We start from the raw sequence: 16,298 nt of genomic DNA on the forward strand, positions 1-16,298 counted from the left end.
TGCAGAGCTATCTACAGGAGGGCTGTGTGTGGAGCTATGTACAGGGGCCCTGTATCTGGAGCTATCTACGGGGGGCTGTGTCTGGCGCTATGTACAGGCGGGCTGTGTGGAGCAATCTACAGGGGGGACTGTATCTGGAGCTATCTACAGGGGAAATGTGTGTGGAGCAATATACAGGGGGGCTGTATCTGGAGCTATCTACAGGGGGGCTGTGTGTGGCACTATCTACAGGGGGCTGTGTGTGGAGCTATCTACAGGGGGCTGTGTGTGGAGCTATCTACAGGGGGGTTGTGTGTGGTGCTATCTACAGAGAGGCCTGTGTGGTCGGAGCTATCTACAGGGGGCTGTGTGTGGCGCTATGTACAGGGGGGCTGTGTCTGGTGCTATCTACAGGGGGGCTGTGTGTGGAGCTATGTACAGGGGGGCTGTGTGTGGAGCTATGTATAGGGGGGCTGTGTGTGGCACTATCTACAGGGGGGCTGTGTGTGGCACTATCTACAGGGGGGCTGTGTCTGGCGCTATCTACAGGGGGGCTGTGTCTGGCGCTATCTACAGGGGGCTGTGTCTGGCGCTATGTACAGGGGGCTGTGTCTGGTGCTATGTACAGGGGGCTGTGTCTGGCACTATCTACAGGGGGGCTGTGTCTGGCACTATCTACAGGGGGGCTGTGTCTGGCGCTATGTACAGGGGGGCTGTGTCTGGCGCTATGTACAGGGGGGCTGTGTGTGGAGCTATCTACAGGGGGCTGTGTGTGGAGCTATCTACAGGAGGGCTGTGTGCGGAGCTATCTACAGGAGGGCTGTGTGTGGCACTATCTACAGGGGGGGCTGTGTGTGGTGCTATGTACAGGGGGGCTGTGTGTGGAGCTATCTACAGGGGGGGGCTGTATCTGGAGCTATCTACAGGGGTCTGTATCTGGAGCTATCTACAGGGGGCTGTGTGTGGAGCTATTTACAGGGGGCTGTGTGTGGAGCTATCTACAGGAGGGCTGTGTATGGAGCTATCAGCTATCTACAGGAGGGCTGTGTGCGGAGCTATCTACAGGAGGGCTGTGTGTGGCACTATCTACAGGGGGGCTGTGTGTGGCGCTATGTACAGGGGGGCTGTGTGTGGTGCTATCTACAGGGGGGCTGTGTGTGGCGCTATGTACAGGGGGGCTGTGTCTGGCACTATCTACAGGGGGGCTGTGTCTGGCGCTATCTACAGGGGGGCTGTGTCTGGCGCTATGTACAGGGGGGCTGTGTCTGGCGCTATGTACAGGGGGGCTGTGTGTGGAGCTATCTACAGGGGGCTGTGTGTGGAGCTATCTACAGGAGGGCTGTGTGCGGAGCTATCTACAGGAGGGCTGTGTGTGGCACTATATACAGGGGGGGCTGTGTGTGGTGCTATGTACAGGGGGGCTGTGTGTGGAGCTATCTACAGGGGGGGCTGTATCTGGAGCTATCTACAGGGGTCTGTATCTGGAGCTATCTACAGGGGGCTGTGTGTGGAGCTATTTACAGGGGGCTGTGTGTGGAGCTATCTACAGGAGGGCTGTGTGTGGAGCTATCAGCTATCTACAGGAGGGCTGTGTGCGGAGCTATCTACAGGAGGGCTGTGTGTGGCACTATCTACAGGGGGGGCTGTGTGTGGCGCTATGTACAGGGGGGCTGTGTGTGGTGCTATCTACAGGGGGGCTGTGTGTGGCGCTATGTACAGGGGGGCTGTGTGTGGTGCTATCTACAGGGGGGCTGTGTGTGGAGCTATGTACAGGGGCCCTGTATCTGGAGCTATCTACGGGGGCTGTGTCTGGCGCTATGTACAGGCGGGCTGTGTGGAGCAATCTACAGGGGGGGCTATATCTGGAGCTATCTACAGGGGAAATGTGTGTGGAGCTATCTACAGGGGGCTGTGTGTGGAGCTATCTACAGGAGGGCTGTTTGTGGCACTATCTACAGGTGGGCTGTATCTGGAGCTATCTACAGGGGGCTGTGTCTGGCGCTATGTACAGGGGGGCTGTGTGTGGAGCTATCTACAGGGGGCTGTGTGTGGAGCTATCTACAGGAGGGCTGTGTGTGGCACTATGTACAGGGGGGCTGTGTGTGGAGCTATGTACAGGGGGGCTGTGTGTGGAGCTATGTACAGGGGGGATGTGTGTGGAGCTATCTACAGGGGGGCTGTATCTGGAGCTATCTACAGGGGGCTGTGTCTGGCGCTATGTACAGGGGGGCTGTGTGTGGAGCTATCTACAGGGGGCTGTGTGTGGAGCTATCAACAGGAGAGCTGTGTGTGGCACTATCTACAGGGGGGCTGTGTGTGGCGCTATGTACAGGGGGGCTGTGTCTGGCGCTATCTACAGGGGGCTGTGTGTGGAGCTATGTATAGGGGGGCTGTGTGTGGCGCTATCTACAGGGGGGCTGTGTCTGGCGCTATCTACAGGGGGGCTGTGTCTGGCGCTATCTACAGGGGGGCTGTGTCTGGCGTTATGTACAGGGGGGCTGTGTGTGGAGCTATCTACAGGGGGCTGTGTGTGGAGCTATCTACAGGAGGGCTGTGTGCGGAGCTATCTACTGGAGGGCTGTGTGTGGCACTATCTACAGGGGTGCTGTGTGTGGCACTATCTACAGGGGGGCTGTGTGTGGAGCTATCTACAGGGGGGATGTGTGTGGAGCTATGTACAGGGGGGATGTGTGTGGAGCTATCTACAGGGGGGCTGTATCTGGAGCTATCTTCAAGGGGACGGTGTCTGGCGCTATGTACAGGGGGGCTGTGTGTGGAGCAATCTACAGGCGGGCTCTGGTGGATGATTTTTTCCATTGACCGGTAGCATAGTTGCACAACTGGGAAAAAAAAATCCTCATCATGTAACTTTGCTACCTGTCAATTGAAAAGTCATCAACCACAGGGTCTCCCTCTTGACTTTCATTGCTCTCAGCCTTTTGGTTTGTCCTGCAGCTGCTGCCGCCATGATGAGCAAATGTTATACCCAAGTTAGGAAAAGTAACATAAAGACGATATAACCGGATCCATAATATCTGTGATATCCAGACAGTCTAGAGATCCGAAGTGAGAATGTGTGCTTGTTATTTGCAGAAGGATCTGGCCGTGATTTGATGAGTTGATGCAGGATATTGGGCGTGGTTACGGGGCGTGGCTTAAAATGTCCATCTTTTCCGACTTCAAATGTTGGGAGGTAAGTGTGGACGTTATTCAGACAAGGCACATTTTCAAAGAGTTGCTGATCTCTATAGCCAATGCATTAACCCTCTCCCATCGCTAGACTGGCTATTTACGTTGGGAGAAGGTTATTTAACAAGGTGCCCGCTTAGAAGCCAAGCGGGCACCATAGCCGCCGGGTCTCTGTTGTGTTACACAGCAGGGACGCAGCGACAATGCATGCGATAAGAGACATCTCTGATCGCAAGCATTTAACCCCTCAGATGCCATGGAGAGATATGACCACCAGCATCTTAGGGTTTTTTTACTTTTATTTTCATTTTGGGGCCGGTCACAGGCTCCTGCGCGGCGAGATTGCATGAGCTGGTGTGTTCCTATGGCATCCGGGAGCCTTCTGAATGCTCCCAGCCCTGCTATAGGAATATTGCTATTGAGCTCTGCCTGTGGCAAGTCTCAATAGCAATGTACTGATTTGCCATAGACTGCAATACTGTAATATTGCAATCTATGGTATAAACTATCTAATGATCACATGTTAAAGCCCCCTAGGGAGGCTAAAAAAAAGTAATTAAAAAATAAAAAGTTTTTAAAAATATTGCAAAAAATAAAAATTCAAATCCCCCCCCTTTCACTAGATCACATAGAAAAACAAATAAACCAACACATTATGTATCTCCGCATCCAAAAATGCCCAAACTCTAAAAATATTTATTCAATATGGTGTACGCTGTAGTGAGAAAAAAATATCAAAATGGCCGAATTAGTTTTTTTGACACTTCCACCCACCTAAACAAATAGAATAAAAAAATTATCGAAATGACATTCCCCAAAATGGTATCAATAAAAACATCATATTTTCCCATACAAAAAGACGCCAAACACAGCTTTGTACACAATATATACACAAAAATCTTCACAAGTTACGGGGGTCACAATATGGTGATGCAAATTTTTGTAATTTTTTTTTCAAACTTCTACTTTCATTTAAAGTTACTAAAACATAACAAAAACTGTGTAAATTTGGTATCACTGTGATTATACTGACCTACAGAATAAATAAGAAAATGGCGGAACTGCTGTTTTTTTCCAATTCCACCCAATACTGATTTTTTTCCAGCTTCCCAGTACATCACACATAATATTAAAAGGTGCTATTAGAAGGTACAATTTGTCCCGTAAAAATTAAGCCCTCATATGGCTGTGTCAACAAAAACATAAAAAAGTTAGGACTTTTTGAAGGCGGGGAGGATAAAACAAAAGCATATATATGAAAATGGTCCTGAAAGGGTTAAGGGCGCCAGTATAATAATGAAATGGAAATACAACGTTGACATTTTTAACCAGCACTTTCCTTAAAGAGGCTCTGTCACCAGATTTTCAAACCCCTATCTCGTATTGCAGCAGATAGGCGCTGCAATGTAGATTACAGTAACGTTTTTTGTTTTTTTTAAACGAGCATTTTTGGCCAAGTTATGAGCATTTTTATATTTATGCAAATGAGCCTTTCTTAAGTACAACTGGGCCTGGTGCCGATGTGTCCTCGCTCGTCCGACACGATGCAGGACCTGGGGAAGTGACGTCACAGCGTGATCTCTCGAGAACACTCTGTGTGTCTGCACTGCCAGAAGCTGGGTGTTAACGAAGAGAAGTGGATGATGCTGATTCGTCAGCATCATACACTTCCATTCAAAACGCCCAGCTAGTAAAACAAGTAAAAACGCCCAGATGTACACACACAATACACGCCCACTTGTACTTAACTTTAAACACGCCCAGTTGTACTTAAGAAAGGCTCATTTGCATAAATATAAAAATGCTCATAACTTGGCCAAAAATGCTTGTTTTTTTAAAAAAAAACGTTACTGTAATCTATATTGCAGCGCCGATCTGCTGCAATACGAGATAGGGGTTTGAAAATCTGTGACAGAGCCTCTTTAAGTGCTCTTGCACACGACCAAGATCGGGCTGTGAAAAATGGTCTGAGTGTCGGCCGCATTTCCCGACCCGACCACGGTACAGGTGAACGGGGCTCCTGCCATCACAGACATTTTATGATGCTTGGAGTCTTTGCCTCCCCCCAGGAATTGCTGTTACATACTGAACAAAATGATACAGTACAGAACAGCAGTTCCGGGGGAGGGAGAGACTCCTAGTATCATAAAATGTCTATGATGGCAGGAGTCACGTTCAACTGTACTGCGGTCAGGCCGGGAAATCCGTCCGACACACGGACCGTTTTTTAACGGCCCGAACTCGTTCGTGTGCAAGAGGTGTTACAAAGCATCCTAAATACAATATATTCCTAATTACCTAACATGTTATTTTTACATTTATTCTGGTACCGTCATATATAACGAAACTCAATTTTACCTTCATTCTCTTTTTATGAGAAATTGTTCATTTTAATTTTTCTGGGTATTTTTTATTTTTTTTTTTACAAGGCTCGTGTTTATTTTCAATTACATAATCCTATGTAAATGTCATGTAGAGATTATAAAAAAAAAAAAATGAAGCAGCTATATATAGGACTAGACACATTATTTTGAATAATTTATAAAGGAAGTTAATTATAATGTCATTTCATAACTTAATATTCTGAGCAGAAGCTATTTTTGCCCTCTCAGACTGTCTTACCTTAACATACTGTTCCATGCTCCTTTCAACTCCTTTTATGTTCTGTTAGTAGAAAAAGCTAATTTGCATAGACACGCAATGATTTACCATGCTTAAAAAAATGTAGGCCAAGCATACCTGTAGGCGGCATACACGTATGAACGCAACGTTTCTGTTTCATAAATGTCTGCTAAATGCAGAGAGCAAAGCATCAGGCAAGACTTGATATGTACCGCCTGTGACCTGTAAGAAGCTGGGCTTGCTTCCCGCATAAGATACTAGTCAATGTTATTTTTCTCCAACGTTTATCTACAATTTTAGATACAACGGGGAGTATACACAAATATATTCTGGAATGTAATTAGCTACTTGACCCTAAAAATTCTTCTTCCAGACTTTACCCAACTCACATGACTGAGCATTTAACCAGTAGGACATTGCATAAGGACTTTCAGCTGTAGGGGTTCACAACCCCCTCCACCACCCCACACAGATGATGGGGCCTAGTTTCAGAGTACCTCCTATTTGAAGTCGCCAGTACCTGTACCTAATGATCGGTTTCATGGATAGAATATCTCATAATTTTGCTAATTAGCATGAGAATTTTGCCGTACACGACGTGCACAACATTTATTACCTGTTGTTGAGGGGCTGAATAGTGAATTTGCTTGTCTGTATCTCTCTCTTTCACCCGCTGGCCAGCAAAATCGTTGTCTGTCCACTATTATTTCTACCAACAAACTGATTCTGCATTCTCCACCCAGCATTACCTGCACCTCACCTGCATGGAAGGTGTGGAGGGTTTATATAGGAGGCACTTAATTAATGGCAGGTGAGGCAGAGCTGCAGCCACACAAAGTATATGTATGTTTCTTTCGTATGATTTGGTTATGTATATAGAGATTGTAAGCTCCTTTTCATTTTAAAAGGAAACAGCAGTATGGAATATGTATAATTTATGGTTTGTGTATAATATGTATGTTTTTGAAATTTAAACACAAATGTGTGTGTCCCTTTAAGACTGTAGAATTCTGGGAAATAGAATATTGTGTATTTAAGTGCACCCATAGGAGGGTGGGACAGGTTCAGTTCAGAGCACAGTGTCGGACTGGGTTACTTTGGGCCCACCAGAGGATTCGATTCAGAGGGCCCATCCTTCAGCAGGCCCCAATATTTACCAAATCACTTCCCCTTCTTATGTGCTGCTAAAATATTTTATAACTCAGTAAGGCTCCATTCACATAACGGTATTCTATTCAGCAAAAAAAAACAACTATATATATATATATATATATATATATATATATATATATATATATACGAGCCCGAATGGAGGCTAAAAAGGACACTCTTTTTGCCTTGTCGGGTGAATGGAGGCCTATGGATACATTCATATAAATGGCATATACATTAAAAGTACACTGCAAATTGTTGAGTTTGGCAAATTCCGTCACTGCCTTATACTTAGAAAGGAGCGCGTGCACGACCGCCGCTCTATTCTCTGGCAGGCAGGCTTGCAGCTGGGAGCAACGGGAGATACTGGACTTCCATTTTAACGATTCCTGTGGGTCCCAGCAGTCGGCCCCCCACCGTTAGAACAGTTATTACCTATGCAGTGGATAGGTGATAACCGGAATACCCCTTTAAATTGCCATTAACTGCATCCGGCTGTCACAGTGACAGCACATTTGTGAACTTTGTCAGGGAACTAAAATGATCAGTCCCCTGTCAGAAAAGCTTTGAAACATGGCACTTTGAATTCTGTGTTTCTGTGTACAGAACCCACTTGTTTACTGTCCGAACCGTTGTTGTGATGACTTGTGACCATGTCATGTATTCACAAGACATAAGAGGCGGGGAGAAAAGCTGAAAAGACACGGTGTGTGTCTCCTAAGCATACCCCTAAATACAAATATTGGTAAAGTGATCTAATTGACATTTACTAAAAATAATAATAAAACTATTGTTAAAAGTAAGCACAATAAAATGCTAAAAATTATTCATCCTTAGTTAAAAAAATAAACTAAAACCACAAAACCACCTGAAAATCTATTAACAAACGTGCACACAATAGATCACATTCATAGGGTCATCAAATATCCTGTGTGACATGAACTCCCACATAAAGAAGTAAAGAAAGAAAGAAAGCATTCTCCACATGAATGCGGCGGTGATGGAGATAGAAGGGGATCCCAGATTTGGGACCCACATCTTCCAGACGTTTGTGGCATATCCTGCGGATATGCCATAAATGTCAAAGGTGGGAACACCCTGCAGTTCACATAAGATATGTCGTAGTGATACAGCGCCCAAATAAAGCTATAAGAGAGTCATAAGATTAAAAGGCTATGTACACCTTCGAAAGCGATTTATTTTTTTTGGAGAAGGGCAAGGCTTAAAATGTGACACTTTGTGCCAAAAATGCACCAAACTAAGCCGAATAATAGGTGGTATAAGGAATGGAAAAGTGTCTAGCATATCCAGCCAGATGTGTCAAATTTATCATATAGCATGGACCACTTTGATAAATTTGGTGCATTTTCTTAGGCAGTATTAGTAGCCTCTATTGGGGCTTTAAATTTACTAACTAGAAGTGCTGTATTAGGATTATCTTACTAAAAAAATGGAAAAGTATGAAATGATGACCCTATAACCCGTAATAACTACTGTCAATTTAAGGCTACGCTCTCCTTATTGGCCGTTTCCTTTCTTTTGGTGTATCCTCATTCATGAGATATGCAATAATTAATGGGAATAACAAAGATATCATTGGATATTTAGTGGCAGACTCAAACAAAAACATCAAGATAGTTAGAATTATGCAACTCCCATGGGTAAAAATAACTCAATTAAAATGAGTTAAAATGAAAACAAGCAAAATAACTTCATAATTAGCTGATAAAATGTTCATTAAACTTGGAGGGACTCACAGACATTTCAGTCAGAATCATCTTTAATTATAATAAGCTGAAGTCTTACCATTCCAGTGATTTCAGTGTATACAAATCAAAGCAATATTCTCTCTCCTAAATTGTGTTGTCTCAATAGACAACATCCTTAGATGGCGTCAGAAGATGACCTTTCCTACAAATAGACCAGAGTTGTACAGTAGCTAAGCCTTGCTTAACCCTGATCAAAGATTCAGTTCACTGCCCTAGCTCTTTATCGAATTACCCTCACCAAGGCATAGTGGCCTTTTCGTACCTCCCGGTACCCAGCACGAGGGGACCCAAAAGCCCAAAAGCGCCCACTCAGTCTTGCCTCTTAAGACACCAATACCAGAGACCAAGAACCTTTATGACTTGAATGAAGCCTGGTTATTCCCATCACTATCCTGAGCTCTATTCATGCCAAGAGCAGACCATGGCCTGGCTGGACTTCAGAAGACTACATAATGTATGATAGAGATGACACATGATATCAGAGATTGACCTATAAGGTTTGTACGTGGTGATATCTTACTGTCTTTCCTTAAATACATAAGTGTTGGTAGGAGCACAGGTATAGGGGCGCAGAGATAATAGTCGCACCTGGCCCCTTGAGTCTCAGCCACATATGGAAACACCAGTTTATAAATAGTACAAGTAGATGGTGGGCCCTGGAATTTGGCTTTTGGCCCCAAGAATCTCAAGTTACACCTCTATGAGTTAGATAAGTGATAAATGTTTTACCTATAGACCACTAACGTCTTTTATTAACCAGTACACACGATTTAGTCAGGTGGGGGACAATCTCTCCAATGCAAGGTTTCATAATGCGCCCCCAACTTTTGTCCCTGAAGTTCAGCAAATCCGAAGGGAATTGCTCATTGTCTCCTGGCACCTACAACATCATCAGCAGCTTAGACACACACACAGCAGCTTTACCAATGTAAATTTAAAACATTGGTTTGGCTTTTAAAGTGCATAAATAAAGCCCCAACTCCCTCCTCAATGGCACCCTAGACGACCGCCTGCTCTGCCTACCCCTCGTTCTGGCCCTGATGGGAATATTATACCTTAAAACTTTATGACGTCAGGTTGATCTGATTAAAAAGTTGTCTTTCAAAAGAATAGATACGGGACCATTCCAGGTTGATGGCATTTCCAATATATTTTTAGATATTAGTTATAAAATGCTGCATAAACTTAATCTAAAACTAAGAATTTAACTCTTGAAGTTTTTACAGGAAACTTGTTGATAGTTTTCTCCTGACATAAACGGGATAAAATGTCCCTTCTGTGTTATACCCTTCTGTACGGGCTGTCAGAACTCAAAAAAACTTCCTTACCACAAATGCAATTCGCCACCATGAGTCTTTAGAAGTCGGGTAGTTCCAGTCCTATGTGTCATTCATGGTATTCTGGCCCATTTCATGACAAGTAAGGTTGTTTGAAGATTTCTGCTTGTCATGTGAAACGCTAATATTCAAAGCATGCATGACAAGTAGAACTGGAACCTCTGATCTGGGATTCCCAATAGAATCGTTTGCATATGTGGAGTAAAGTTTTTCAGACTTCAATGGCCACTATAAAAGAGGATATAAGAAAAAATTATTAACGCTTTCTTTTCATGTTCTGCACGCTGCAAATAGGTTGCATTAATTGAAATTTTTTTATTAATGACACCCGAACATGTATCAAAGATTTGTAATTTGCTGAGGCAAAATAAGTTTAAAGCATGATACGGCCACCATTAAACTCCATTTTCCCATTTAGAAATTAACGTAGATGAAAAGTTGAGTAACTTTGTAAAAGCATAGCATTACTTGATCCGCTATTTTAGTCCGGAGCTGTATCACATCACTGTAGGCCTCAGAGCTGAAATCTCTCAGCATTCCTTTGTGGCTCAATGTCTGTAAAGATTAGTGATTGGCATTCTGTTAAGTATAGTCTTTATACCAGCAAATGATGTAGGAAAAAACAACTGTTCCATTTTATAGACTGTTAGAGACTTGTCTGATGACAAGCATGTCGACTGTTTCCAATGACAACCAGCACGACTGTAACTTAGGATCAGTATAGATGTGTAATGCAATGTTTTTACAAAAGTTAACATTTTTTATCTGGATTACACCTAGACTGCATTACATTATATTTACATACATATTGTATATATCTTACAATTGTGTTCAAAGGTGAAGTAGTCTGTGCCAAAGCTATGGGGTTTACAGCAAAGATGTGTCGCTTTCAAAAGTTCAACACAATGCAAGCTAAATGAAAACTGATCCAAAGCATGTACTATATCTCTTGAATATTTTTTTTATTTAGCTTGTGAAGCCAGTCAGTAAAATACTTGGAAAATGTATGACATTAACAATTTTACCATGTTGACCCCAGACTAATCATGGCCCTATCTCTATACATCCATTTTCATCCAAAAACCAATACATGATTGATCTGTCGCATGTTTAGATTCACCAAGTTGAACTTTATCCAAAAGTTTTGAGAAGTTCTTGTTAGAGCGTTCTATTTGGAAGTATGAGTAAAACTATGAATGTGGAAAACCTCTAATTCTCAGATTTTTCCATTGCAACCCAGTAGAGCCAGGTTTCAATGCCATTTCAGATCTCTTATAGGGGTTACCATCTAGCTTTTCGAAACCTGTCTACTAATGCAGTAAAATATACTCCAATTCTATATCACCCTGCCTGTAGTTGTTGTTGTTTTTTAGGACTACAGGAAAGCTGATGGTGGAAACCTAAGCACTAGATATGAGCAAATTTATCTAAATAGGTTTCTGGTCCGATTCCATTTGGTCTGAATAAATTTGCCGTAAATCAAAAGTGCCCCATGTGTCCTGAAAACTGGTGTCTGACTTTCTAATGTATTCTAGGACTTTATTCAACCCATTTCAAGCTTTTTAAGGCCAAGCCAGCATTAGTAATACCAAAGGGACAGCAACATATATGGGTAGAAGGAGGGATAACTGCAGTAAAGGCATTATCGGAAAGCGACCCAAGATCACGTGATCCTTCAACTAATCTGTAAAATGGCATGCGGTATTTGCTGAATCCAAAACTTTGGGGAAATTTGGACCAAATTCGATTTGTGTAGAATCGATTCGCTCATCTTTAGAGGCCTCATAGAGTCTGTATGGAGGCACATGGAGTCCAATGCTTCTAGGGGAGTGTACCTCTAAGATACAGTATTTGATGGAGAATGTCACAGTTTGTATTGGATTCATAAGGGGTCCGACAGAGAAAGTCTTCTGCATGCCTCTATATGAAATTGAAGGTATATGAAGTAGGTATAATAGAGCCCCATAGACTTCTATGGGTGCCGTATTGCTTTGTAGAACTCAGACATTGTAATATGTTCATGAGGCCTTTAACATTCAACTTTCCCAGAACCATATTACGCCAACATAGCTGAATACACTGTTAGGCCTGATTTACACGAGCGTGTGCGTTTTGCGCGCGCAAAAAACGCTGCGTTTTGCGCGCGCAAAAGGCATTTGACAGCTCCGTGTGTCATCCGTGTATGATGCGCGGCTGCGTGATTTTCGCGCAGCCGCCATCATAGAGATGAGGCTAGTCGACGCCCGTCACTGTCCAAGGTGCTGAAAGAGCTAACTGATCGGCAGTAACTCTTTCAGTACCCGCGACAGTGAGTTCCGATCACAATATACACCAACCTGTGAATCAAAAAAAGAGGTTCATACTTACCATGAACTTCCTGCTTCCTCCAGTCCGGTCTCCCGGCCGTTGCCTTGGTGACGCGTCCCTCTCTTGTCATCCGGCCCCACCTCCCAGGATGACGCGGCAGTCCATGAGACCGCTGCAGCCTGTGATTGGCTAGAGGGCTGTGCTTGGCCTGTGATTGGCTGCAGCTGTCACTTGGACAGAATTGTCATCCCGGGAGGTCAGACTGGAGGAAGAAGCCGGGAGTTCTCGGTAAGTCAGAACTTCTTTTTTTTTTTACACGTTCATGTATATTGTGATCGGAAGTCACTGTCCATGGTGCTGAACCAGTTTAACTCTTTCAGCACCGTGGACAGTGACTGTCTCCTGCCGTCGCGTACCCGAACATTTTTTGCCGGGTTCGGTCAAAACGAGTTCGGCCGAACCCGGTGAAGTTCGGTGCGCTCATCTCTAATTTGACACGCCGTTTGGATGTTTGTAAACAGAAAAGCACGTGGTGCTTTTCTGTTTACATTCATCCTTTTGACAGCTCTTGCGCGAATCACGCAGTTCGCACGGAAGTGCTTCCGTGCGGCATGTGTGGTTTTCACGCACCCATTGACTTCAATGGGTGCGTGATGCATGAAAAACGCACGATTATAGAACATGTCGTGAGTTTTACGCAACGCACTCACGCTGCGCAAAATTCACGCATCGTCTAAACTGCCCCATAGAGTAATATAGGTGCGTACGACACGCGTGAAAATCACGCGCGTCGCACGCGCGTATATTACGCTCGTGTAAATGAGGCCTAATTGTATGTTCACACGCACTAATTACGGACGTAATTCGGGCGTTTTTGCCCCGAATTACGTCCGAAAAATGCGCCTCGATAGCGTTGACAAACATCTGCCCATTGAAAGCAATGGGCTGACGTTTGTCTGTTCACACGAGGCGTATATTTACGCGCCGCTGTCAAATAACGGCGCGTAAATAGACGCCCGCGTCAAAGAAGTGACCTGTCACTTCTTGGGGCGTAATTGGAGCCGTTATTCATTGACTCCAATGAATAACAGCGCCAGTTACGTCCGTAACTGACGCGGCGTTCAAGCGCCTGCACATGCTGTTATGGCTGAAATTCCGGGGATGTTTCCTCCTGAAAACATCCCCGTAATTTCAGCCGTTACGGACGCTGCCGTGTGAACATACCCTTAAGATACATCGGACAGGAGCCCAACTTGATTGAGCATGGACTGATCATTTTTTTAGGTGTGTTTTATGCTTTTTAGAAGTTAAAGCAATAAAGTTATAAATAGTTTTCACTCTACAGTAATGATCTCATAACTTTTTGACCCTTTTAAAAGTCACCCACCTGAATCAGAGTGCCCGGAGAACACATCTCTGATAAATGCATCCCTGTCCAAAAAGTTATGTTCTGAGAGATAGCAAGTGCACTTCTGAGCCATCTCGTCATGAATGAGTGAGATATTTGGCCCATGTTCAATGCGACCTAAGTCACTAATTGATCTTTACAAATGAAAAGAAATGCATTAGTCGCTGTGTAAGACACATATCATTTAGCCAGTGTTCACTTCATTGATGGGAAGATCTCCATCCTGCCATCAATTGTTCCCACAGAGGACAGATTTGGGGATAAAAAGAAGTCTGATGATCTTAAGTGGACATTTTTCTTTCTCTGTCTGACCGCTGGACCAAGTTCTTACATCAATAGTCCCAATTTAACAAGCTTGCCTGTGGCCAAATCTGATAGTACTCAGGACTTAGGGAGAGATGAGCCTTTCATCTCTGAAGTGCCAGACTGCTTATGTACAAAGACATCAATGTACAGTATAAGACATTTGCAAGCTATTTCTAATTTCTTTCAGCAGTTGTGAATGACAGTAGAGGCAGGGAGCAGGCTCACATCAGAGTTGACCTAGCCATGCATTATTACATTGCAATAAACCATAACGTTGTCCTATGTGCGTGCCTTTTACAATGTAATGTATGTATTATTTGCATCCTGCAGGCCTTGTGGAGCACAACACCTGCAGTGTATGTTTATAATGAATGACCCTCTGCCATAGACAACAACGCATGTGAGTTGTAAGGAGCGTATCATGCTAGGATGAAGGTTGCACTCACCCAACACAAAGTAAGGCAGTTCTGTGTTCTCCAAATCATCAGCTACTGCGATCTCTCCGGGGAAGTCATTCCGGACAGAGAAGAGAAGCTTGGGCTCAGAGGCAGAGGGGCTGTGCATGATGCTGAGGTCGTTCTCTCGGAGGAAGGGGAGAGCGGAGACTGTGATGCTCTTCATTTTACACTCAAGCTCTCTGGATGAATCTTCCTCTCCTCCACTTCTTGATATTAAAAGGAAACCGGCTAGCAGCACCCAGAAAGCACCGGCAGGAGCCATCTTTAGTCTTCCAACACTTCCTATGTCTCCTAGCTGCAGGCAGAGAGAATCGACAGTATCTGCACACACGCACGGTAACTATCAATGACCTCACATACAGTATCCACTTCCCTTACACCAGCTACAAATACGCGTACAATGGTCGAGCCAAACTACAAACTGCAAGGGTTAAAAGAGTGTCCAAAAGATCCACGAACTGCCCATGTACGCACGCACGCCACACTACTTTGCAGATGAACAGTCGATTCTCTTCCTACCATCAATCATCCGTATGTCACTCAACGTACGAAAACAATACTTGGCATTTGGCTTTGTGTCAGCAAGTGTAAAGCCCTCCGATTATTCATCATTCCCTGGAAGTACACAACCATACGCTGTATTCCCATAGAGCACTCGTAAAATACAATGCTACAATCCGCAGGCACAAACACACCGACACACGTTATCCCTCCTACCTGACAGCTGGTGTAACCCTTCACTGCAGAAATTCCCTCAGTACCTGGGCATGCCCACAATCTCACCCTTTAATTCCTCACCGCACCTATAAGAACCAAGATGCACAGTTACACACACCAAACCATATCTGCCTATCACCTCTGCCCATCTGTCTTCCTTTATATTTCTTCCCTCCTCTCTCTTGTTCTTCCCCTCCCTCCCTGTGCCTTTCTTCCTTGCTTCCCGTCTTCCTCTTGCTAGGGCAAAGGAAGAAATCCCTTTTTTTTTTCCCAGGGCACAGCAACAAGAAGCTGCTTAGTGCAATGAAGACCCTGAGCCCGGCTGTGATTTCTTTTGTCTGTAGGCAGTGGGGATTGGAGGAAGATGAAAGAAGGATGAGATAGAAGAGAGGTGGAAGGAGGGGATGGATGGGAGAGGGAGGGATGGATGGATGGATGGATGGATGGATGGACGGACGGAGCGTGCTTCCACTGACTATATGCAGCATAATTCTGCCTTTTACAAGGATTGCTTATATCCAAGTGCTAAAGGTGGAATTTATTGTACACTCTTTTTTTGTAACAAGGCTGAATGGTATTATAGCACTCAGCTTCAATGTGCAGACAACTTCCCATTTATATTGAGTTCACTGTAATTCTAATACTACTTGTCATTGGTTGCTATAGTTTAATAGTTTGACTCTGTGCAGCTACGAAATCACAAAGCATCACAATAACTTCCAAGGATGACAAATATAGAGGAATATAATGCGGCATATTACAATGTAATAGTATGAATATTTTAATGTGACATAATACTTACTATAATATATTACATTTTATTGTGACATAATATAGCATAATAAATAATACATAATATAATATTTTACAAAATAAAACACAATATAATATGCTCTGACATAATATTACATAGTATATAATATATACAGTAATATATTATAATATGATATATGATTTCTTATATTATGGTTCCTGTCATGGCGTGGGGAATTGTAATTATTGAAGAAGTAAAAACGAAGCTGTCTGAGCATCTATTAGCCAAGGCGAAGAGTAG

General features: G+C 43.8%; 1 protein-coding gene across 7 annotated transcripts in view; it reads right to left on the minus strand.

Moving 5' to 3' along the window:
* The window catches only part of ASTN1 (astrotactin 1), a 348,098-nt gene extending 332,489 nt beyond the window's left edge, over window positions 1-15,609 (minus strand). For 5 of the 7 annotated variants that reach the window (XM_075833081.1, XM_075833080.1, XM_075833079.1 and 2 more), the window contains exon 1: window positions 14,516-15,609. In XM_075833081.1, coding sequence (XP_075689196.1) covers window positions 14,516-14,789 — 274 coding nt within the window. In that variant the 5' untranslated portion in view covers window positions 14,790-15,609. The remainder of the gene's footprint in view (window positions 1-14,515) is intronic. The other 2 variants (XM_075833082.1, XM_075833076.1) reach the window with 2 other exon arrangements.
* Between the last annotated feature and the right edge of the window lie 689 nt (window positions 15,610-16,298).

The sequence above is a fragment of the Rhinoderma darwinii genome, chromosome 7, assembly GCF_050947455.1.
Source record: "Rhinoderma darwinii isolate aRhiDar2 chromosome 7, aRhiDar2.hap1, whole genome shotgun sequence".
NCBI lineage: Eukaryota > Metazoa > Chordata > Amphibia > Anura > Rhinodermatidae > Rhinoderma > Rhinoderma darwinii.